Source organism: Erinaceus europaeus, chromosome 13 (assembly GCF_950295315.1).
Source record: "Erinaceus europaeus chromosome 13, mEriEur2.1, whole genome shotgun sequence".
NCBI lineage: Eukaryota > Metazoa > Chordata > Mammalia > Eulipotyphla > Erinaceidae > Erinaceus > Erinaceus europaeus.
The window spans coordinates 11,244,151-11,267,550 of NC_080174.1; the positions used below are offsets into that span (position 1 = coordinate 11,244,151).

At 42.6% G+C, this 23,400-nt stretch overlaps 1 protein-coding gene across 3 annotated transcripts in view; it reads left to right on the top strand.

Moving 5' to 3' along the window:
• SYNE1 (spectrin repeat containing nuclear envelope protein 1) overlaps positions 1-23,400 on the top strand; it is a 606,430-nt gene that overhangs the window by 554,662 nt on the left and 28,368 nt on the right. For all 3 annotated transcript variants that reach the window (XM_060205315.1, XM_060205316.1, XM_060205318.1), the window contains 8 exons: positions 4,830-4,980; positions 10,080-10,262; positions 10,521-10,658; positions 11,851-12,042; positions 13,984-14,308; positions 16,200-16,268; positions 18,461-18,603; positions 21,403-21,529. In XM_060205315.1, coding sequence (XP_060061298.1) covers positions 4,830-4,980; positions 10,080-10,262; positions 10,521-10,658; positions 11,851-12,042; positions 13,984-14,308; positions 16,200-16,268; positions 18,461-18,603; positions 21,403-21,529 — 1,328 coding nt within the window. The remainder of the gene's footprint in view (positions 1-4,829; positions 4,981-10,079; positions 10,263-10,520; positions 10,659-11,850; positions 12,043-13,983; positions 14,309-16,199; positions 16,269-18,460; positions 18,604-21,402; positions 21,530-23,400) is intronic.

Here is a 23,400-nt window from a genome sequence, read left to right on the forward strand (position 1 = left end):
CGGGAAATCCAAGTTCAAGCCCCCCTGTCCTCATCACATTGGAGGAAGATTCTGTGCTGTGGACTCTTCCATTCTGACTCAACCTCCTTACTCTGTCTCTCCCTTTATCTCTTATGGTCATTCCAAACCAGTGAAGCTTTGGCAGTGACCTAAAAACAAAACAAGAAAAAAACATAATTATCCAAAGTTTTCTCTTCTTTCCTCCCTCCCTCCCTCCCTCTCTTTCTTTCTTTCTTTCTTTCTTTCTTTCTTTCTTTCTTTCTTTCTTTCTTTCTTTCTTGCCTCCAGGGTTATCATTGGGAATCAGTACCTGCGCTATGAATCCACTGCTCCTGGAGGCCATATTATTGGGTAGGACAGAGAGAAATCGAGCTAGACGGGGAAGATAGAGAGGATGAGAAGAAGACAGACATCAGCAGATCTGCTTCACCACCTGTGAAGTAACCCCGCGTCTCTGCCCCCACAGGTGGGGGACTGAGGGCACGAACAGTGATCTTTAGGCAAGTCTTTGCACTTCGTATTCTGTGCACTTAACTGGTGCACCACCGCCTGGCCCCTTACCCAAAGTTTTCATTGGACGTCATTGCGTTTGAATGGGTCTCAATGTCCAAAAGAGCCTTGATGTCCCAAACTTGAGATTGCCTGCTTTTAATTAGGATATAAGGTATATTTACACTGTGAAGTACTACTCAGCTTTGGAAAAAAAAAAAAAAAGGTGAAGACTTGGCCTTTTGCTACACGGTGGCAGGAACTTGAGAAAACTGTGCTAAAAGAAGTAACTCAGAAAAAAGACAAATGCCAGAATGTCTCACACAGTCATGAAATTCAAGAAACAAAATAACTGACAGAGTGGAATAGCAATAAGCCCTTAATCTGTGTCTTCAGATCTGAGGTTCATAAAAGAGAAAATTAGGTGTGGGTCCCAATGCCCTGCTGTGGTGGAAATTGGTATGTTGGTTATGGTATAAATATGTTAACAAAGTAGGGGGCAGGTGGTGGTGGCACACCTGGTTAAGCACTCACATTAAAAAGTGTGCAAGAACCCAGGTTCAAGCCCCTGGTCCCCACCTGCAGGGGGAGAGCTTCAGAAATGGTGAAGCAGGGCTGCAGGTGTCTCTCTTCCTCTCTATCCCCCCATCTCAATTTCTCTCTGTCTCTATCCAATAAATAAATAAATAAATTAATTAATTAAAAAAGAATATGTTAACACACATATGAGGGAGATGTGAAATTGTACCCCTCAGATGAAGACAAATTTGTGAAGCAATAAGGCCTCAATAAAATAGATGGAAGGAATATCAAATAGCCTAAAGAAATTATTAAAACGTAGCATACAACAAGCCAAGTTAGACCTGACTCAAAACAGTTAAACTCTACCTTGTCAAACAAATTTAACATCACAGAATGTGTGCTTGTGCACAAAAATAGTTTTTTATTAAGAAGTAAAGAACATGACACGTTATCTTTAAGTCCTTTGAAGCGGACAGGAAAGCAATTATGATGTTTAGATGACCACAGTAATTTCTTTTTCCTCAGTGAGATTTCACTACTCCAGAATGACTTTTTTTTTCTTTCCAGATATGTGGAGGGAAGAGCAGGGAGACAGAAGGGAAAGCTCCCCCAGTGGCATTGCTCTTTATGTGTTGGACTGGGGGCCAGAACCTGCATCATGTGAGGCCCAGCACCAGCCCTCCCAGATGAAATGACCCGCCAGTCCCTTATCACTAGGATTTAAGGCAGCAGTCTCGGGACTTTTTTAAAAACTTACATTACTATTTTTTTTTTTTTTTTTTGCTGGGGAGGGGATTACTGGTTTATAGTCAATACGTGTGTCAAATTTTTCTGCAAAACCCTCTCATCACCCACCTAGGGCCTCCTCCACCATCATGCACCAGCACCTGAAAGCCCCCCTAAACTCAATCCAGGTTCTACTTTATTTTTCCCCTTTCTGTTCTTATTTCTCAACTTCTCTGAGTGGGATCATCCCATATTCATCCTTCTCTTTGTGGCTTCTTCTTCTTCTAGCGTTTGCCCTTCTTCCGTAGCCAGTCAGGTTGAGCCTGATGTCTGCTTGTTGCTGGCTTTGAAAGTGACTGGGATCCATGTGAATTCAGTCGGCTAGGAAGGATCGTCAGTTTTCCCAATGAATGGGTACTCACGGGATGCACCATGAGAAGGTCGATCCAATGCATCTTTCTGGCTTATCTCACTTAACATAATTCCTTCAAGCTCTATCCATGATGAGGTGAAGAAGGTGAAATCATCATTCTTAAAATGGCTGATATTATATATATAGAACACAACTTTCTGAGATGAAGATACACAGAGACAGAGAGGCCAGAGCACCAGTTGGTTCTGGTGCTAGGGAGTGAACCAGGAACCTCAAAGCCTTAGACATTAAAGTTTTTGCATAATCATTCTTTTATATCCCCAGCTCGATCGCAGAGCTTTTTAAGGAATTTTTTTTTTTTTTTTTTGCATCCAGGGTTATCACGGGGACTTGGTGCTGACACTACAGATTCACTGCTCCTGGTGGCCATTTTTTTTTCCATTTTTCTGGATAGGATTGAGAGTGGAGGGGCAGATAGAGAGGGAGAGATAAATATAAGACACCCACAGATCCGCTTCACCACTTGTAAAGTGTCCCCCCCTGCAGCTGGAGAGCATATGTTCAAACCTGGATCCTTGCACAGGTCCTTGCAAATAGTACTACGTATGTTTAACTGGGTGCCCTACCGTCTGGCCCCTAGGAACTTTTTTTTTTTAAATTCTTTCTTTTTCTTTTTCTTTTTTGTACCAGAACACTGCTCAGCTCTGGTTTATGGTAATGCGTGGAATTGAACCTGGGACCTTGGAGCCTCGGCATGAGAGTCTTTTTTGCATAACCATTATGTTATTTCCCCCCTTTTTAAAAATTATTTCTTTTTATTACTTGTGATTCAATATTGGTTTGCAGAGTATTTTGCATCATCAGAAAAGTCCTGATGCTTTTGCATAGAATAACATAGAGAAATACATCAGGGCTTTTCTGATAACCCAAAACTTTCATTTCTGTACATGTGTATGGAAGCTCTCCATGCCCATCAGCAAAATTTCTATATCCCCTCTCCACCTTAAGGAACTGTTGAAAAGTTAATCATTGTCTTGCTGCCATAGTTTGACATTAATGAGATGCATTTTGTGGTCTTTTAAAACGTTCTGGTTAGTAATTTATTAGTGACATAAGATTATGGGTATACCTCCACACCACAGCCACTGCCAAAGTTCTGTGTCCTGACCTCCCCAAGGGCAGCCACCATAGCTTTCCCAAAGTATGAAGAGATGGTTTGGCTGTTACTTTATTTTATTTTATTTTATTTTGTTTGCAAGTTTATGCGTTTCTCTATATTCCATGTATATGAATGCAACCATCTAGTAGTCTCTCTGTCTTTCACTTCCTTCCTTACTTCACTAAGCATAATCACCTCCAGTTCCGTCCACTTCATCCCAAAGGACCCAATATCATCTTTATGGTTTTTTTTTTTTTTTTTATTGTTCTCCATGAGGTATATATCAGATAAGGATGAACTTGATGCTGGACTTGGATTTTTTAAAATGTTGATTTGTAAAATGGAAATATTGACAAGACTATAGGATAAGAGCAGTACATTTCCACACAATACCCACCCTCACAATTGTATCCCATCCCCTCCCTTGATAGCTTTCCTATTCTTTATCTCTCTGGGAGTATGGACCCAGGGTCATTATGGGTTGCAGAAGGTGGAAGGTCTGGCTTCTGTAATTGCTTCTCCACTGAACATAGGTGTTGGAAGTTCGATCCATACTCCCAGCCTGTCTCTCTTTTTCCCTAGTGGGGCAGGGATCTGGGGAGGTGGGGCTCCAGGACACATTGGTGGGGTCGTTTGCCCAGTGAAGTTAGGTTGGCATTATGGTAGCATTTGAAAACTGGTGGCTGAAAAGAGTTAAGATATAAGGCAAAACAAATTGTTGACTAATCATGAACCTAAAGGCAAGAATATTGCAGATGAAGATTTGGAGTCTTCATTTTGGAAAAAGCTAGTAGGCCTATTCTAGGTATATTCCAATAGGCCCACGACTTTACTAGTTTTGGCCTGCTCCTAACAGCTAACATTCAGGTGGACCCAGGTTATTGTCTGGGGAAATGGTGTCATGGCTGGTAAAAGTACTAGAAAGCTGAATCAGGGAAGAGAGTAGCTCTCAAATACGGAGAAAGAAAACTATAAAACACATCAATTTGATCTGGTGCGCATTGGACTTGGATTTTTAAGCTTTCATTCTGAGTGAAACATTGGTGTGAGCCCGCCCTCAAATAAGTGATTGTCTTTTTTCTTTTCGTTTTCTTTCTGTCTCTCTCTCCCTTCCTTCCTTCCTTCCTTCCTTCCTTCCTTCCTTCCTTCCTTCCTTCCTTCCTTCTTTCCTTCCTTCCTTCCTTCCTTCCCTCTCTCCCTTCCCTCCCTCCTTCCTTTCTTCTTTCTTTCTTTCTTTCTTTCTTTCTTCCTTTCTGTGTGTGTATTTAGAGTAGTCCACATTATGGGCTTATAATAATGGTTTTGAGTAAATCCAAATCCAGAGATATAGGGCATGTGGAAAGAAAGAGAGAGAAAGGAAGGCAGGCAGGCAGGCAGACAGACAGACACAGCTGTTTGGTTTTAACTCAGACAGTTGTCTCTTTTCCTCATGAGGCATCTGTGAGTCAGGCACAGTTTCTGTGGGGCCCAGCTGTTGCAACTTGGACACACTGAATCCTGGGGTAGGAATCAGAGTCGACAGTCTAGCCATCACTTCAGAGCTCTCATTTTCTTTCTCAGAATTGAAGAAACCTGGCGATTGTGGCAGAAGTTTCTGGATGACTACGCGCGCTTTGAAGATTGGCTCAGTATTTCAGAAAGGACAGCTGCCTTTCCCAGCACTTCCGGAGTACTCTACAGTGTTGCCAAAGAAGAACTGAAGAAATTTGAGGTGATTCATGGTTTCAGACATGTACTGTTTTTTTTCCTACGAGAGTGGTCCTAAGACATAATCAACTGTTCATACTTTTTAAGTACTGTGCCCTTAGGTATATTAAACAATACATGGGTATGAATTACCTCTTCAAATAGCTTGGTGATAAACTTGAGAATTATCTTTATTACAAACTCATAATTATGTAAAAAAAAAAGTGCAATGGATGCCTTAAGCTGTCAAGAATTACAAATAAAACGCAATAGTAATGAAGAAGGATTTTATTAGCCAGTGAAAGTTGTAGCTCCTCCCCAAAAGCCTGGGTGTTATTTGGCTTCAGAAGAATTTTCTTTTTCTTTTTTCTCTTTTCGACTCCATGCCTGCACTGCTCCTGGAGGCCATCTTTTCCCCATTTTTGTTGCCCTTGTTGTTACTATTGTTATTGTTGTTATTGATGTTGTTGGATAGGAAAGAGAGAAATGGAGAGAGCGAGGGGAAGACAGAAAGGGGGAGAGAAAAATAGATACCTGCAGCACCACCTGTGAAGCGACCCCCCTGCAGGTGGGACTCAAACCCGGATGCTTGTACCAGTCTGTGTACTTTGCACCATGTGTGCTTAACCTACTTTACTACTGCCCGGCCCACTCTTCATAAGACTTTCCAATTGGGCTGGCAAAATAACTCTTTTGGGTTGTGTGTAGCTTTGCTATGTGTATGACCTAGGTTCAGACTTGCTTCCCATTGCACTGAAGGGTGCTGCGGGCTCTTTGCTCTTGCTTATGGTGATATTTATGTGCTGCTAGGTAAGCTTCTCCCAGGCTCCAAAGGATTTTCATCTCTCTGTTTTCTTTTGCCTAATTGGAATTCACATGTATATATATTTATAGCATGACATAAAATGTTAATTATAATCCATTTCTTAAGGCAAATAAAGAACAGTGCTAACTAGAGTTATTAAGACTTTCCACTTACATGAAGATAGAATTGGTGACAGTGTAATCATACTCAAGAAAGGAATCACTCAGTAGTTAGTTCCAGTGTCTAACTGGTCTCTGCAGTCTTCGCTGCTATATCACAGGGATGTGATGAAAACCCAATTTCTCACTTTCACTTTTTCATTTTCCTAGAGGTCTGCCATGGGTTTAAGTGAAGCATTCTTTATTTTATTTTTTTATTTTATTCTTTTTGCCCCAGGGTTCTTCTTCTTCTTCTAGCGTTTGCCCTTCTTCCGTAGCCACTCAACAGCGTCAGGTTGAAAGCTGTCAGGAGCTGCTTGTTGCTGGCTTTGAAAGTGACTGGGATCCATGTGGATTCAGTCGGCTAGGAAGGATCGTCAGTTTCCCCAATGAATGGGTACTCATGGGATGCACCACGGGAAGGTCGGGCTCAGGTCCTGCACTTTGAATACACTGCTCCCAGAGACCGTCTTTTTTTTTTTTTCTTCCCCCCACCATTGTTGCTGTTGCTGCTGTTGTTAGATAGGACACGCAGATTGAGAGAGGAGGAGAAGAGAAAGTGGGAGGAGAGAAAGATAGACACTTGCAGACCTGCTTCACCAATCGTGAAGTGACCCCGCCCCCCACACCCCACAGGTGGGAAGCCCGGGGCTTGAACCAGCATCCTTTCACTGGTCCTTGCGCTTCACTCTATGTGCACTTAACCCAGTGCACCACCACCCGAGCCCCCCAGTGGAGCTTTTTTTTTTTAACCTGAGGTTTCTTTGTGCTCAGTTCTCACTCACAGATGGTGAACGTTCTCACTCACAGATGGTGAACGTGCATGTATACTGACAGAAATTAGTTCTGATGCCTGCATCTGATTCTGAATCACTCTCACTTGTGGACCTACCCTGATCTCCTCCAGGCATTTACAAAAACGACTTGAAAATCCAACTAACTCTGCTGAATAGCTAGGGCCATTTATGCTCACTGTGAGTTCAGCAGGCATCCGTTCACGGAGACTGCTAGAGGTGTTCCCTTTAGTGGTTGGGGGTTTTGATTCATTTATTTATCTCATGAGTTGAGAATGAGGAAGGTAGGACAGAAGAGGTCACAGCACTGCTTATCTCTGGCATAAGGGGACACCAGGAACTGAACCTGACTTCTGGAACCTCGGTCATGCATGTTGGTATTCTAAGAGATTGAGCTATCTCCCTGGCCTGAAGGGTTTTAAATCTAAGAGCGGCTCTGTGGGTTTATATATGAACAAAACAGAATGCTTGCAATAGTGTGTGAAATCAATAAGTGCTATTCTGATGACTCAGTAGAAATGTATATAGCTATTGAATAGATATTTATAACCATTCCAAATATCATGTACAGGGACAGGGATGTCCAAAAATAGCCTTTCAATTAAAACCTTTCCCATTTAGAAAACACATAATAAAAAGTCATAATACACGATTAGGAATATAACATGATTATGCAAATAGAGCCTCATACTTAAGGCACCAAAGGTTCCAGATTCAATTCCTGGCACCACCATAAGCCAGAACTGAGCAGTGTCCTGGTAAGTTAAAAAAAAGAAGAAAAAAAAATCACAATATGCTCTTTAGTAGATTCTAGAACATTGAGGTGTGAGCCAGTGCTTGAGGAAATAAGTATTCACGTGCTGCTTTTTGTTCCAGGCAGCTTTATAAAGGTTAAGCCCTCTTATAACTGGCTTATGTTACAAATCAGATTATGTAGGAACCTCTGTGATGCTATTTTTGACTCCCCAGATTTTATGGCAGAAGTTACCCTCTTAGTAAAGCTTCAGTAAAGAATGATTTCTATCACCATCACTTCTCTTCCAGTTAGTTTTATTAAGAAACAGAAATAAATTACAAAAACTAAAATTATGCCTGAGAAAAGCCATTTTTCTGTTTAATTACATAAAAAATAAAGCTGGCAAAATAGCTCACTTGGATAGTATGTTGCTAAAAAAAAGAAGAAGCTTTAGTCTTGTGGTCTTTTTCCACTCTATTGCTGCCTTTCTGTTTCTCTAAAAAAAAAAAAAAAATTATTCTAGCTTATGAAAGCAACAAAAAAATAATAGAGTATGTTCAAAACATTTTTCTATGTAAGACTGTATTTCACTAAACTGGTTTTAACGATCTGTGAAAAGTAGCCAGATAGAGTCATACCCAATAGAGCACACACATTACAGTGAGCAAGGTCCTGAGTTCAAGCTCCCAGTCCTCACCTTCAGGGGGAAAGCTTCATGAGTGGTAAAGCAGTGCTGCAGGTACCTCTCTGTCTCCTTTTGTCTTCTCCTCTCCTCTCCTCTCCTCTCCTCTCCTCTCCTCTCCTCTCCTCTCTCTCCATCTCTCTCTTTGTCTCTCTTTCTCCCTTCCCTCTAAATTTATCTCTGTATCTATCAAAATTCTGTCAAGAGCTGGGAATTCTTTGTGCAGGCACCAAGCTTCATTGATAACCCTGGTGGCAAATTAAATTCATAAGCACCTGTGAAAAGGACTTTTTTCAAAAGCTAGTCTTGGTTTCTTTTCTTTTCTTTTTTCATTTCATTTTATTTTTAGAGAGAGAGAGCAAGAGGTACCATAGCACTGAAGCTCTGAGCTGTGTTGGTGTGGAGTGGAATTTGAGACTTTGGGGCCTCAGCCTCGAGAATTTCTTTGCATCACCACTATATTCTCTCCCCCACCCACTGAAGCTTCATTCAGCTGGGAGAGAGCTGGGCTGAACTTGGGCCAGGCATGCAGAACATCATCACACTCACTGTCTGAGTGAGCTATTTCACCAGCCCTACTCTTCTCTAATTTTTTTCTTAATGAACACCAGAGGTGAGAGCAATTTCTGCTTCAATTTCTGCTTCCAAGCAAAGAAAGAGTTCTATGCTAGATTTCTTCTTCTCAGGATTCATATTGGAAGTATTGGAAGGCTTATCACTGGGGCTCGGTGCCTGCACTACAAATCCTCTGCTAGTGGTGGCCATTTTTTTCAATTGTTGTTGTTACTGGATAAGTCAGAGAGAAGTTGAGAGAGGAGGGGAAGATTGAGAAGGAGAGAGAAAGACACCGGCAGACCTGCTTCACCGCTTGTGAAGTGATCCCCCTGCAGGTGGGGAGCCAGGGGCTCAAGCTGGGATCCTTGCACTGGCCCTTGAGCTTTTGTGCTGTGAGCATTTAACCCGCCTGCACTACCACCTGACCCCCTGTAATTGCTTCTCTGCTGGACATGGGCATTGGCAGGTCAGTCCATACTCCCAGCAAAGCAGCTATTTTTAAAGTCATGCCATATATGTCTGATATAAAAGTTATATCATGATATTACATTTATATAGATAAATATAAGCATATACGTATTTGTTTCAATTTACTATTTTCATCCATATTCTCTCTTTTTTTTAATTTATGTATTTATTTGGAATCGAGATCAAAATTGGCAGGGGCAGGGGATAGTGGGACAGGTGGTGGCATACCTGGTTGAGCCCATATGTTACAATGGGCAAGGAGCCAGGTTCAAGCCCCCAGTTCCCCTGCAAGGGGAAAGCTTTGCTAGCAGTGAAGCAGTGTTGCAGGTATCTCTCTGTCTCTTTCCCTCTCTGTCTTCCACTTCCCTCTCAATTTCTCTCCGTGAAATAAATGAGTAAATTTAATTAAATAAGAAGATCTGTGTAACATTAAAGAGAGAGAGGGAGGGAGGGAGAGAGAGAGACACCTGCAAGACTGGTTTACCACTCATGAAGTTTCCTCCTGCAGGTAGGGACTGGGGGCTGGAACCTGGTACTGTGTGCACTCGGCTAGGTGCGCCATAACCCAACCCTCATATGCACCTTTGACGCACACTCTCGTCTTCAGCTACACTGAGCACTGTACTTCACTTTCACCTGAGGAAGTATCCTCTCATGATAGACAGGCCAAACCAGAGCAGCTTGTCAGTGCATTCGAGCATAGGGCCTACACATCTGAGCACTCAGGTCCGACCCCCAACACCACCATAAACTAGAGCTGAGCCATGCTGTGCTGTCTCCTTTCTCTCCTAGCCATTAAAAACACTTTAAGAGACACCTGGCCGTGTTCCTCTGTCTGCGACAGTGTGGCTTGCAGCTGCCCCTGGGGCCCGCAAAGTGTTTCAAATCCCTGGCCCTGACCTCTCTCCTCTCCTCCGTGGCCACAGGCTTTCCAACGCCAGGTCCATGAGTGTCTGACCCAATTGGAACTGATCAACAAGCAGTACCGCCGCCTGGCGCGAGAGAACCGCACCGACTCAGCCTGCAGCCTCAAACAGATGGTGCATGAGGGCAACCAGCGGTGGGACAGCCTGCAGAAACGTGTCACCTCCATCCTGCGCAGGCTCAAGGTCTGTTCTGGGGCCCCAGTGATGGCTCAGAGGCTCAGATGGCAGGACTGGGCCACTGGCATGCCGGATGCAATCCGGAGCGGGTTTGTAAGACAGGCATTTTGTGGAGCGTCCCAGAGTTCCCACAGTATAGCCTAGCGGGGCTCCCGGAGATTGTTCAGATGAGAAGGAAGGTCCACTGTCCATACAGTTGGCAGTGACAGCTCAGCCAGTGGGTGTGGGCTTTTAGGCTTCTACCGTTTTCTTTTATCCATCCAGCACTTCATTGGCCAACGGGAGGAGTTTGAGACTGCCCGGGACAGTATTCTGGTGTGGCTCACCGAGATGGACCTGCAGCTCACAAATATTGAGCATTTTTCTGAGTGTGATGTCCAAGCCAAAATAAAGCAGCTCAAGGTATTGAACTAAGTCACCTCCGGGGTCATTCAGGCAGTTCTTTCATTTCTCTGTGTTAGTGAGGATGTCCAGAACTTTCAGTTGTTACAAGGACATTGTAATTTTATGTTAACTCTCCAGCCCCTCTTCTCTCCATACCCACAACTTCTATCCTCCACCTTTCAAATATTTTCAGAGGCAAATACATTATTTAAAACCTTCAAGAGGAAATTTCTAGTTAGTGATAGTTGAATCTTTTCTCGGGAGATGTTGGCAGATTCAGAACTTATCACTATTCTCTCCTCCCCCCTGATAGTCTTTATGATAGAACAGCTTTAACTATTATACTACAGACTTTGTTCTTGTACTGACTTCAATTTTATCCTCTCAAATTTACTAGCTCCCAGTACTGTGATGTTTTTGAATCATAATGATTGAATCTGAAGAGTCTCCTGGAATTGCTTCTCTTTCAAATCATTTCACTTTTCTGGCTTAAATCCTAAGACAGATTCATCTGAAAAAAAAAAAAGTGTATGACACTGTCACTTGGATAGTTTCTTTCAGTCACGTTGCATAGATGATCAAGAATTCTAAACTTACGGGGCTGGGCGGTGGCACACCCAGTTGAGCTCACATGTTACAGTGCACAAGAACTCAGGTTCACACCCCTGCTCCCCAGCAGGGAGGAAGCTTCATGAATGGTGAAGTAGTGCTACAGCTGTCTCTCTCTCTCTCTTTCTCTCTCAAGTTCTCTAGCCAATCTAATTAAAAACAACAGGATTCTAAAGTTAAAATATTGGATGTATTTCTCTAAACTGCTAAATTTATTTTCTAGGCACTATAGGGTTCCCATCCCTTTTCATCAGGGAGCCATGCCATCAGTGTGACGATGGGTTTGCTTGCTTTTGCCTCTGAGAATCCACCCACCCTGTTGGAGGTGGTCTATTTCATTAGGCAAAGTCATCTTTCTAGTCATGGAATTTTAATGTTCCCTTTTCTGAAGCCTGTTCTCATTTATTTATTGATTTATTTATTTTAATTTATTTACCGTCTCATTTTAAATACTTGTATTTTCAAAAGCAATATCCTCTTGGTTTGTCCTTGTATCGAGATTTTATGCCCCCTGCACAATTTATCTAAATATTTATCTCCAAATGAATTCAGATTCTTGTGAGTCATAGAAGTGACTTTGAGCTGGGTTTGTGCTCTTTAGGCCTTCCAGCAGGAAATCGCCCTGAACCATAACAAGATCGAGCAGATTATTGCCCAGGGGGAGCAGCTGATAGAAAAGAGTGAACCCCTGGACGCGGCAGTGATCGAGGAAGAGCTTGATGAGCTCCGGCACTACTGTCGGGAAGTCTTCGGACGCGTGGAGCGGTACCACAAGAAACTCATCCGCCTGCCTGTATGTCTCTCTCCTCTTTCTTTTTTCTTCTTGCTATAGTTGTCATGCAATCAGAAAAGAATGAAACCTGTGGGGTGAAATAGCATCAGATAGTGAATTAGAGCCTAGACTCTGAAGCAAGAATACCCAACTTCTTGTCCCAGCTCTGAAACATACCGGCTGCGTAACCTTGGGCAAGATACCTCATGTTTTCTGCCTCTGTTTCCTCAGCTGAAAAACAGGCATCTGTGTTGTCGAAAGGACTACTTTGGCCATGACACCAACTAGTAGGTACAAAAGGTCTGAGAAGAGCAGTTGGCATTTTATTTTATTTTTTAAATTTTTTACAGATGTAAATAAACTTCTAGAAGAAATAAGAGAATCAACATGGGCCGTGTACAAAGTTGTTCAGCCAAGTTGTTCAGTGAGGTTTATTCACTTTCTCTTTCATTTCTCTCATTGTCACCATTATCACATCTCATTGTCCAGATGTGATCATGAGGATATCTGGAATCTTCTATGAATTTTTTTTTACTTTAATTTTATTGGTGACTTAATATTAGTTCACAAAATTATAACAGGTAGGGAGTTGGGTGGTAGCACAGCGGGTTCAGCGCAAGAGGCTCAAAGCGCAAGGACCGGTGTAAGGATCCTGGTTTGAGCCCTGGCTCCACACCTGCAGGGGAGTCGCTTCACAAGCGGTGAAGCAGGTCTGCAGGTGTCTATCTTTCTCTCCCCCTCTCTGTGTTTCCCTCCTCTCTAACAACAACATTGATAACAACAATAATAACTACAACAATAAAACAAGGCCAGCAAAAAGCAATAAATAAATAAGAAATATTAAAAAAATTATAACAAGGGTATAATTTCACACCATTTCCAACACCACAGTTCTGTATCCCGATTTTAATTTTTTTTTAAATGTTTTCTTATTTACTGGATAGAGACATCCAGAAATCGAGAGAAAGGGGAGTGATAAGGAGAGAGCCAGAGATACACCTACAGCACTGCTTCACCACTTGCGAAGCTTTCACCCTGCAGGTGGGGACTGGGGATTTGAGCCTGGGTCCTTACATATTATAATGTGCACTGAACCAGGTATGCCACCACCTAACCCCTGTATCCCCATTTTCTCCATTGGAAGCTACAATAGTTCTCCCCAGGTCACAGATATGGGTCAACTATTATAAGTATATCTATATTTACATGTATTTGTCTTTTTTTTTTTCATGGTCCTGTCTTCTCTTCATTTCCAAGTCACACCTATACTTGTTAATACTTCTGAATGTTCTTTATTTTTTCTCTTCTTCTCTCCTTGGGTCCTGATGGAGTTGGAGTTCAGAGCCCTCTGGTCATTTCATTTTTCTCCCTCTGGGACTATGGACCAAAATTACAAAAAAAAAAAAAAAGTATTTAATACCTGGCATATAAGGCTTAAAAACAAGGAGCTAAGATTGTATTCATATTTTCTGTTTATTCTTGCTAAGCGCATTGTGTATATGTTATATTGTAGAACCATTTGCTTTCACTAGTATTATCTCATTTAGTCTGGTAGCTGCTACGCAAAGTAGTTTTTAGTGTTCCTTCTTTTCCATTTTACCCTGAAATAAACTGAGGCTTTAGTTGTATCCATTTATAAGATGCTTTTCTTTTTTTTTAATTTATTTATTTTCCCTTTTGTTGCCCTTGCTGTATAAGATGCTTTTTTTTTTAAAAAAAATTTATTTATTTATTTTCCCTCTTGTTGTCCTTGTTGTTTGTATAAGATGCTTTTCAAAGCGCTCAGAAGATCTTATTTTATTTATTTATTTTTTGACGTGAGGAAGTTTCAAATGATCCCCACTAAGGGAAATATGTGATTCAAATCCTCACAGAAGCTGAGGTTGGGAGAGAGGTGGAACAGGAAGCTTTCCACAGTGCCTCTGGCCTCTGATAACCAGCTTGTGTTGGCTGCCTTCTCAGCTCGCAGATGATGAGCATGACCTCTCCGACCGAGAGCTGGAGCTGGACGACTCTGCAGCCCTGTCGGACCTCCGTTGGCAGGAGCCCTCGTCCATCTCCCCCCAGCCTTCCTCCAACCCCTCCCTCTCCTTGGTCCAGCCCATTTGCAGTGAGCGGTCTGGACAAGACACCCCCGCCAGTGTGGACTCCATCCCTCTGGAGTGGGACCATGACTACGACCTCAGTCGTGACCTGGAGTCTGCTGTGTCGAGGACACTGCCGTCCGAGGATGAAGAGGGCCAGGAAGACAAAGATTTCTACCTCCAGGGAGCTGTGGGCTTGTCAGGTAGACCAGAGCCCTTCTTTTATCTCCTCCCAGCCTGAAAGAAAGGAAAAGGTGATGAGTGTTGTGCTATAACTTTGTATACTAGGATTCATCTTCATCCTTTACCTACTGGGGGAAATTGTGCATCAGGAGTCAGTGACATATGAATGTGATTATCAGATGGGAAATTTCAGACTGGGAGGTGACTCATCAGATAACTCAGTGCATGCTGTGCTGTGTATGAGGCCCTGGGTTCCATCTTTGCCATCACTGGGGAGCAAGCACCAAGAAGGAACTTCATAGGTTTCCACCTCTCCTCTCTTTCTCTCTCTCTCTCTCAACTTAAGCTTTCCAAATTTTTGTTTATTTATTTTTATTTGCTAGGACAGAAAGAAATTGAGAGGGAAGGGGGATATACAAGGAGAGCAAGACAGACACCTGTAGCAGTCTCACCACTTGGGAAACTTCCCCCTCTAGGTGGGGAACAGGGGCTTGAACCTGGGTCCTTGCATATGATAACCCATGTGCTTAACCAGGTATGTGGCTACCCGACCTCTTCTCCATCTCTTCTCTTTCATTTTCTTCTTCTCCCCTTGATCCCTTTGCTGTCTCTCTCCCCCTTTCTAAGTATATAGAATTTTCAAAATGCACCGGGGAAACCACTCACCATGTTGTAGCTGTGCAAAAAATTCGGTTCACTCTCCAGTGTTGCACTAAAAAGAAAAAAAAATTGGTACAACCACTACTTCATCCAGGCAGACTGTTTCTTCCTGTGGGGTAGACACTTGGCCGAGCACTGGGGATATACAGCTGCTTTTGTTCTGAAGGATGTGAAGCACAGATCAGTATGAAGCAGCTGTGTGGATGGCAGGCACTGGGAGAGCAAGTTCCACCCACAGGGCAGTAGAGAGGCTGATCCTGAGCTTGGAGGAAGGCCTGTGAGGAAGGGATTCTGAAGCTTAGGCTGGAAGGATGAGTAGCAGTCAGTCATGCGGATGCTGAGCTGTTCAAAGGAAGAAATAAGATGACCGTCCCAGCTTTGATATTTGTAATTAGTCAACGTTTTCTTTTTTTTTTTTAATTTTTTATTGTCTTTATTTATTGGATACAGACAGCCAGAAATCAAGAGGGAGGAAGGGAGAGAGACAGAGAGACACCTGCAGCCCTGCTTCACCCTGTAGGTGGGGACCAGGGTTTCAGGCCTAGGTCCTTGCGCAATGTAACACATGCGATCAACCAGGTGCGCCACCACCCAGCCCCATCAAAGTTTTCTCTGTGACACACGTGTGATACTCCAGGTCCACTTTCTCATTCATTGTTTTGAAAGAGGGAGAGACAAACAGAAAGAAGGGAGCGACATCACAATACTACTCCACGATGCATAATGCCTCCGTGTGGTGTCAGGGTTCAAACTCTGAGCCTTGAACATGGTATGGTGTACACTCTACTGGTTGAGCTATCTCTGGCCCTTTTGTTGCTCTTTTGTGTTGCTATTTGAGTACTTAACAGTATATACATAGTGCTCGGTGTGTATATATATATGACAATGGTGCTCTAGAGTCAGGCTGTCTAGGTTGAGTTTTTTAGTTTTGCTGTTTCTTACCAGTTGTATAAATTCAATTCACTTAATTCCTTTGAACCTTCTTTCTCTTATTAGTAACACTCCCATGCACCCTGATGGCATTCCGTGGAACTGAGCATGCTCAGAACACTCATAAATGCCTGGTTCAAAAAACCCTCAAGGATTCATTTCAGGAAACAATGTTACATTCCTCTCTCTACACTAGAGCACTTTGTTTTAAGGGATAATTGCCCCCCCCCCCGCCACACCCCAGGAAAGTTATTTTCCTACCACCAGGAAATAGAAGTTTCCAGAAATTAGCTGCCAACTAAGACTGTGCTCTCTTCACAGATGTAACCATCCCTGAAAGTCCAGAAGCCTATGTAGAACTCACAGAAAATGTCATCAAAAATGCCTCGGGTAGGGCCTCCCCTGCAACAGGCCTCTTCTCTTCTCTGAGCTGTCTGCTGTCTCTCTCACAGCTCTGTGGCACAAACACACAAAGATAGACTCTCTCGCGCTCCTATTGCTAGACTTGAGAAACACCAGCTACTTGGTGGGTCCACCCCAAGAATAACATTCCCATGATCATGCGCAGGGACATAACTTCTAGACTTGTTCAATGATGACCAGTCTCGCTAAGTGCAGGTGCATGATGCCCAGTAGCAGCCGAAAGGAGGAGGAGGAGGAGGAGGAAGCCCTAGTCTTTTAGTACCACTGCTCTAACCATCTACCTAGAGTAGCAGGTGACTTTGTGACTTTGAGAGCTCTGTACACAGACTCATCACTGGCTGGGAATTCCAAATTCAGGACCCACACTGAACAGTCCATGTGTGACTTTGGGTGAACCCTGTCATCCTCTTGATTTCAGGAGTGTCATGTAAAGATAAAGATGCAAAAAGAGAAACTGGAGGGTGTGTCTTTGTTTAGTTGTGACAGCAGATGCTAAATTCTAATACATATATATATATTATAATTTTAATTCGAGACATAATTTGAAATTTAAAAAAAAGAGTATGCCACTGGGTCTTAAAATATTGGTGTTCCACTGGAAAAAACAAAACAGTTATTCCAGAGTCAAGAACAACTAAGAAACATCAAACCAAAAAAAGTGTAACTCAGAGTTAGTAATAAAGAGAAGATGAATTGATTCCAGTGTGGGGCTGGGGAGACAGCATAATGGCTCTGCAAAAGACTTCTATGTCTGAGGCTCTGAGGTCCCAGGTTCAATCCTCAGCCCCACCATGAACCAGAGCTAGGCAGTGTTCTGGTCTTTCTGTATCTGCATATCTCTCTCTCTCTCTCTCTCATTAAAAATAAGATATCCTGGGGCTGAGTTAAGCACAGAAATGCAAGGACAGGTATAAGTTTCCCGGTTCCAGACCCCAGCTCCCCACCTGCAGGGGAGTCGCTTCACAAGCAGTGAAGCAGGTCTGCAGGTGTCTATCTTTCTCTCCCCTTTTCAGTCTTCCCCTCCTCTCTCCATTTCTCTCTATCTTATCCAACAACAACAGCAGCAACAAGGACAACAAAAATGAGAAAAATGGCCTCCAGGAGCAGCGGATTTGTGGTGCATGCACGGAGCCCCAGCGATAACCCTGGAGGCAAAAATAAATGAATAAATAAAAAAATATTTTTAAATGAAAAAGGTCATTAAAAAATAAAACGAGATTCCAGTGTGCACACACTGATAGGACAGCGCACTGCAGAACTTTCCTGCTTCAACTTGTTTTTAAAGAAAAAAGAATTCGCAGTAATGCCGCATGGCCAGTTTTGATCACCGCTTGGGTGATTTCCCATCAGAGACTTCTTCAGATAGATTTAGGAGACGTTTATTTAAAAAAAATCAATAACGCTAACTAATTAATACCACTTGCTTTCACCTGATGCTAGCTGATAATCTTTGTTCGGTTCAGAAACCTCTGATGCACGCTCACGCGCGGGTGTGCAAGATCGCACACACATAATACATCTGCAAGAAGGGACTGTGTGCTTGAAAAGGAGATGAGCCGGGAGTTCCAGGCTAGGAGGGAGCATTCGCCTCGGGGAAATGCTAGCATCCTAGTTTTCTGCTGGGTTTCTTTTCCGTTTCAAGAACAAGCAAATTATTTGTTCACTGCATGCGCCCGTACAACAGCTTCCCGGAGTTGGTTTTGATGAATTTGAAGTTGTACTCCAACTGACCGATGGGGCCCACCTGCCAGAGGTGTTGTCTTTGAAAAAAGAGAAACTGGAGGGTGTGTCTTTGTTTAGTTGGAACTGCATAGGGAGCAGTTGATGTAACCTCCTCTAGTTATTCATGAGCAGTAAACTGCATCTTGAGTTTCTGAAATCTCTGGACTTGGTTTACAACACACACCTTTTCCAAGGGGTCAGCTGGAAGAGGGAGCAGACTCAAGCTGTTAGAACCCACTGCAGTGCCCTCTTGCAAAACCCAGTCTTCTAAGAAATCCATCCATCTGATCCTTTCAGTGTCTAACCTATCAGCTGCACTAAATCAGCTTTATAACCATCTACACACAAGCTGTGCCTCTAGCTCATTCGCTGGGATCACTTTGTAAATTTCTCCTTGAGAGTTGGGCTTGCAAAGGTTCTTATGGTTGACATTGCAGGGGATTCCAGTGCGTTGGAGTCACAGATCAGCCAACTGGGGAGAGCTCTGGATGACAGTCGCTTCCGGATACAACAGACAGAAAATATCATCCGTAGCAAAACTCCCATGGGACCGGAACTAGACTCGAGCTACAGAGGCTATGTGAGTATCTGACCCTCCTGGTGCTGACCTGGACCTGGAAATCATGGCTGTGTGACAAAGAACAGTCCCTGTGAGGCAGGAGGCCTTGATGAGCTCTCCAAATGCCATGCTGTCCTTGAATTTCTGTACGTGAATGAGCAAAACAAAACCCTGTTAGTGAGTTATCTTTCAAGTGGAAAAGGCCTGTGTTTAGACCCAAGAGCCCTTTGTAAGGACCAGTTTGAACTTTTACACCAGGAACTTAGTAAAACCCCTTTACTTGAAAGCAGCAGAATGTTTTGACTCCCAAAAGGAATTGGCACTTTTTCAAGCTCAGCTTATAAGTTCTGTACCAAGGTTATCCTTAGAGATTTTAGCTAATAGATGACTTACACTGAATTTTGTTTTGTTTTGTTTTGTTTTTCTGATTTTTTTTTTTAATGGCCTTGAGAATATGTCCATCCTTTGCTCTTCACATGCATATTCTGGAAAAAGAATTTTGACTAATCAGGCTTTTGGAAGAGAATGTATGGATTACCAGTTTTGCTTTTGGGGTTACTAATAAAGTATAAAATAAAATGATTGACTCCGGTGAGTGCCTGACCAAAAAAAAATTTTCCCCGGGGGAAAAATACTTCTTTCACTACACATAAATCTTTTCCATATTTTCTATCTTCTCACACCTGAAAGACTAGTTATAAAGACAAAAAAAAATTAATTTTGCTGTCTAGTGATAGTTCACAAGAAATACTGCTTCTTGAAACCAGGGAAGAGAAACTTTCTATTTATACATGCTGAGGTGAATAACCTCATAATTCCAGAAGAATAATCAGCTGTGACTTTATTTCTTGTCCCACTTGACCTCTTATATTGACTTTTATTGTGAGATATTTTATTTTAAGTATAATATACACGATGACCATGTTTATATTGCTAAAAATATATTCAAGCTCAATCAGAAGTCATCAAGTAACTTAGTAACCTGTGACTTGTAAAAGACTTTGCAAGATGAATTTATGTTCAGCATAGCAGGGTGCCCCAAAATGATTTGTTTTTTTAATCTTTGAATATCATGCATGATGTTTTATAGGCAGTTGGGAACTTCGCCTTTGATGTTACAATGAATTCCCTTCGTACCTATTAAGTGTTGCTGAAATTTGTTGATGAAACCAACTGGCTTTCATATAACTCTATGCTTTTAAGTGTTTTAATTATATAATGCAAAAAAATGTCCCTTGGAGATTTGTGGTAACATTATTGTTCCCACATTTCAGTTTAAGAGAGAAACAGCAACTTGCCAAAAATTATAGACTGTACAGCCAGCTCAGGGCTTTGGATTTTAAGTCTCAGATTGGCTTGATCCACTTTGATTCATGAACTGAAGAGAAATGTGCAAGACTTCTTATGGGAAACCACAGATGCAGAGTAGCTCTCCAAGGCCTGGAGTGATGTATCTGTGAATCGATCACATGTTGAAGAAACGTGCTTTTGAACTCAGCCTCTTTTCCATAGTATAGAATAGTCTGTGGGAAAGGGAGACCCAGTCACTGGTCTTCTTGGGGAACTACCAAGATATTTTCCCCAGATGTTCTTATGTGAGTGAGAATCTCAGAGTTTTGAGGAAGGGGTGAACTGCTTTTTCTTTATTATTTTGTTGTAACTGATCGTATTTATACTACTGGTTTAACAGTGATTTGCAAGATTATGAAACTACTGGGCTACGGCTTTGCTACCTCCAACACCACAGTTTTGTGCTTTCCCCACGCAGTGAGAATCACCGTAGTTCTCACAAAGTCTTAGAAACAGTTTGACTACTTCTTGTTGGTTTATATGTTTGTTTGTTTGGGCAAGCTCATTTGTTTCAGTTCTGTATGCTTTACATAGAAGCAAAACAACCAAGTCACTGTCTTTCACCTTCTTATTTCACTAAGGATAACTACCTCCAACTCCATCCACTTTGTTCCAGTTTTTAATTGCAGAGTACTGTGCCACTGAGTTTATGTCCCATCACATCTGTATCCAGTCATCTGTTTTAAGTCTTTTTAAAAATTAATTAATTAACTAATTAATTAATTTTCCCTTTTGTTGCCCCTATTCTTTTTCATTGTTATTGTAGTTATTATTGTTGTTGTTGTTGATGTTGTCATTGTTGTATAGGACAGAGAGAAATGTAGAGGGAAAGACAGAGAGGGGGAGAGAAAGACAGACACCTGCAGACCTGCTTCACTGTCTGTGAAGTGACTCCCCTACAGGTAGGGAGCCGGGGGCTTGAACCGGGATCCTTATGCCGATCCTTATGCTTTGCGCCACATGCGCTTAACCCACTGTGCTATCGCCCGACTCCATAGATAGACACTTGCATACCTGCTTCACCACCTGTGAAGCAACTCTCCTGCAGGTGGGGAGCCGGGGGCTCGAACCGGGATCCTTATGCCGGTCCTTGCTCTTTGCAGCACGTGCCCTTAACCGCTGTGCTACTGCCGGAGTCCCCCTGTTTAAGTATTAAAGGCACTGAGATTGCTTCCACCCCTTAGCTATTGTGGATAATGCATCTGTGGACATAGGCGGGCACATGTCCCTTCCAGTTAGTCTCTTCCTGTCCTTCAGATATATGCCCAAGTCTGGCATTGCTAGATCATAAGGTGTTTCCATCTTTGTGTTTAAGGACTGTCTAGACCATCTTCTATAGGGGTTGCATCGGTCTGCAGTCCCATCAGAAGCTTAACAGAGTTCCATTTCCTCCACATTCTCCCTCACAGTTGTTATTTGATCATCATCATCATTATCTTCATCATCTTCTTTTTTTCTCTGTTCAAACAGTTGAAACTACTAAGTGAGTGCAGTGGCAGCATTGACTCTGTGAGGAGGCTGGAACACAAGCTGAAGGAGGAAGAGCAGAACTTTCCTGGCTTCGTCAATCTGAACAGTACTGAAACTCAGACAGCCGGTGAGTGAGCAGTGCTTGGGTTCAGAAAGAGGCCACACCTGGGAGCTGAGTGTAGGACTTTGAAGCACTTAGAGTTCTGGCACAGGAAAAATTGAGTAACATCTTTAAAACGTCACTGCTCATTATTTTGAAGCTCTTTTACAGCATGAGATCTGTTATAACTTTTTTTTGCCTCCAGGGTTATTGCTGGGGCTTGGTGCCTGCACTACAAATCCACAGAGCAGCCTTTTTTTTTTTTTTTTTCTTTTCTTTTCCTTCAATTTTTTGGATCAGACAGAGAGAAATTGAGAGGAAAGGGGGAAAGAGGGAGAGGGAAAGATGAAAAGATGAAAGATAGACACCTGCAGACCTGCTTCACCGCTTGTGAAGTGACATGCCCCCCCCCCCCCCCACAGATGGGGAGGTGAGGAATCAAACCAGGATCCTTGTGTGGGTCCTTGCACTTCAAGCTATGTGTGCAATTCATTTTTTTCTCCTCCATTCTGATGACCACAACAAAAATGCCCAGTGGACTTCATTTCTATTGCTGTATAAAGTTAGTTTCTTTGGGGTTGTTTGGTGCTACACCCAGTGGAGTGCACAGGTTAGCATGTATGATGATCCGAGTTCAAGTCACTGGAGTCTGTCTATCTGCAGGGGGCAAACTTCACAAGTGTTGAAGTTGTGCTGAAGATACCTCTGATTTTATCTGTCTCTCATCCTCTATCCAAAGAAAATGGATGGGACTGGGTGGTCGGTGGTACACACACGTTACCTACTAGGCACAAAGACCTGGGTTCAAACGTTTCGTTCCCATCCGCAGAGAGGGAAGCTTCATGAGTGGTATCGCAGTGTTGCAGGTATCTTTCTCTCCCTTTCAATTTGTTTGCCTAGAGCTGTGGATTCATGTGCAAATAATGAGCACCAAACCCTGCTAGCAAAATATAAAGTTAACTAAAGGATTGAGATGCAACTCAGTGGTTGGCTGCATGCTTTGCAGTTATAAGGCCTTGGGCTGGACCCCTAGCACCCAAAATAATGAGAAATAAACAGAATGAGGGTTTGCAGGTAGCTAATCTGGTAGCGTGTGTCTCTCCCTGCTTGGGACCCAGGGAAATCACCGAGGAAGCTCCATGCGTGGTAGGCCAGCCCCAGGGCATCTCTCCCATGTCTCTCCTCTTATTATAAAACTTTATTATTTTTTTAAAATATTGTGTTGGAAATACAGCACAAAGGTTATGCAAGAGCCTTTTATGCCTGAGGTACCAAAGGTCCCAGGTTCAATCACCGGCACCACTATAAGGCAGAGCTGAGCTGTGGTCTGGTAAAATAATAAATAAATAAATAAATAAATAAATAAATAAATAATTTTTTTTCTTATTGCCACCAGGTCATCTCTGGGGTTTGGTGCCTACACTATGAGGTTTTTTTTAAGTTATCAGATAGGACAGAAAGAAATTGAGATAGAAGAGGGAGATAGAGAGAGAAAGACAGATACTTGCATATCTGCTTCCCTGCTTGTGAAGCTTTGTCCCCTAAAGGTGGGAAGCAGGGACTTGAACTCAGGTCCTTGCACCTGGCAGTGTGTGCTCTCAACCAGCTGTGGCACTGCCCAGCACCTTCTTCTCACTTGCTTTTCTTTTATGCTTTCTCTCCCTCCACCCCAAACATGAAAAAAAAAATTTTTTTTTTGATATGTGTAGGCCAGCTTAACCCTATTGTACATGACTAAAGTCCTTAACTTACTCCTAGGCACTGCATTAAAATAATAATAATGTTAAGAATTTAAGAATAAGGAACCTGGAGTTATATGCACTTGTTACAGTGTCTGTCTTACCACACTAAGAGCTCTAGTTAGAGGCCTAGCACTATGTGGGAACATCAAGGCTCCA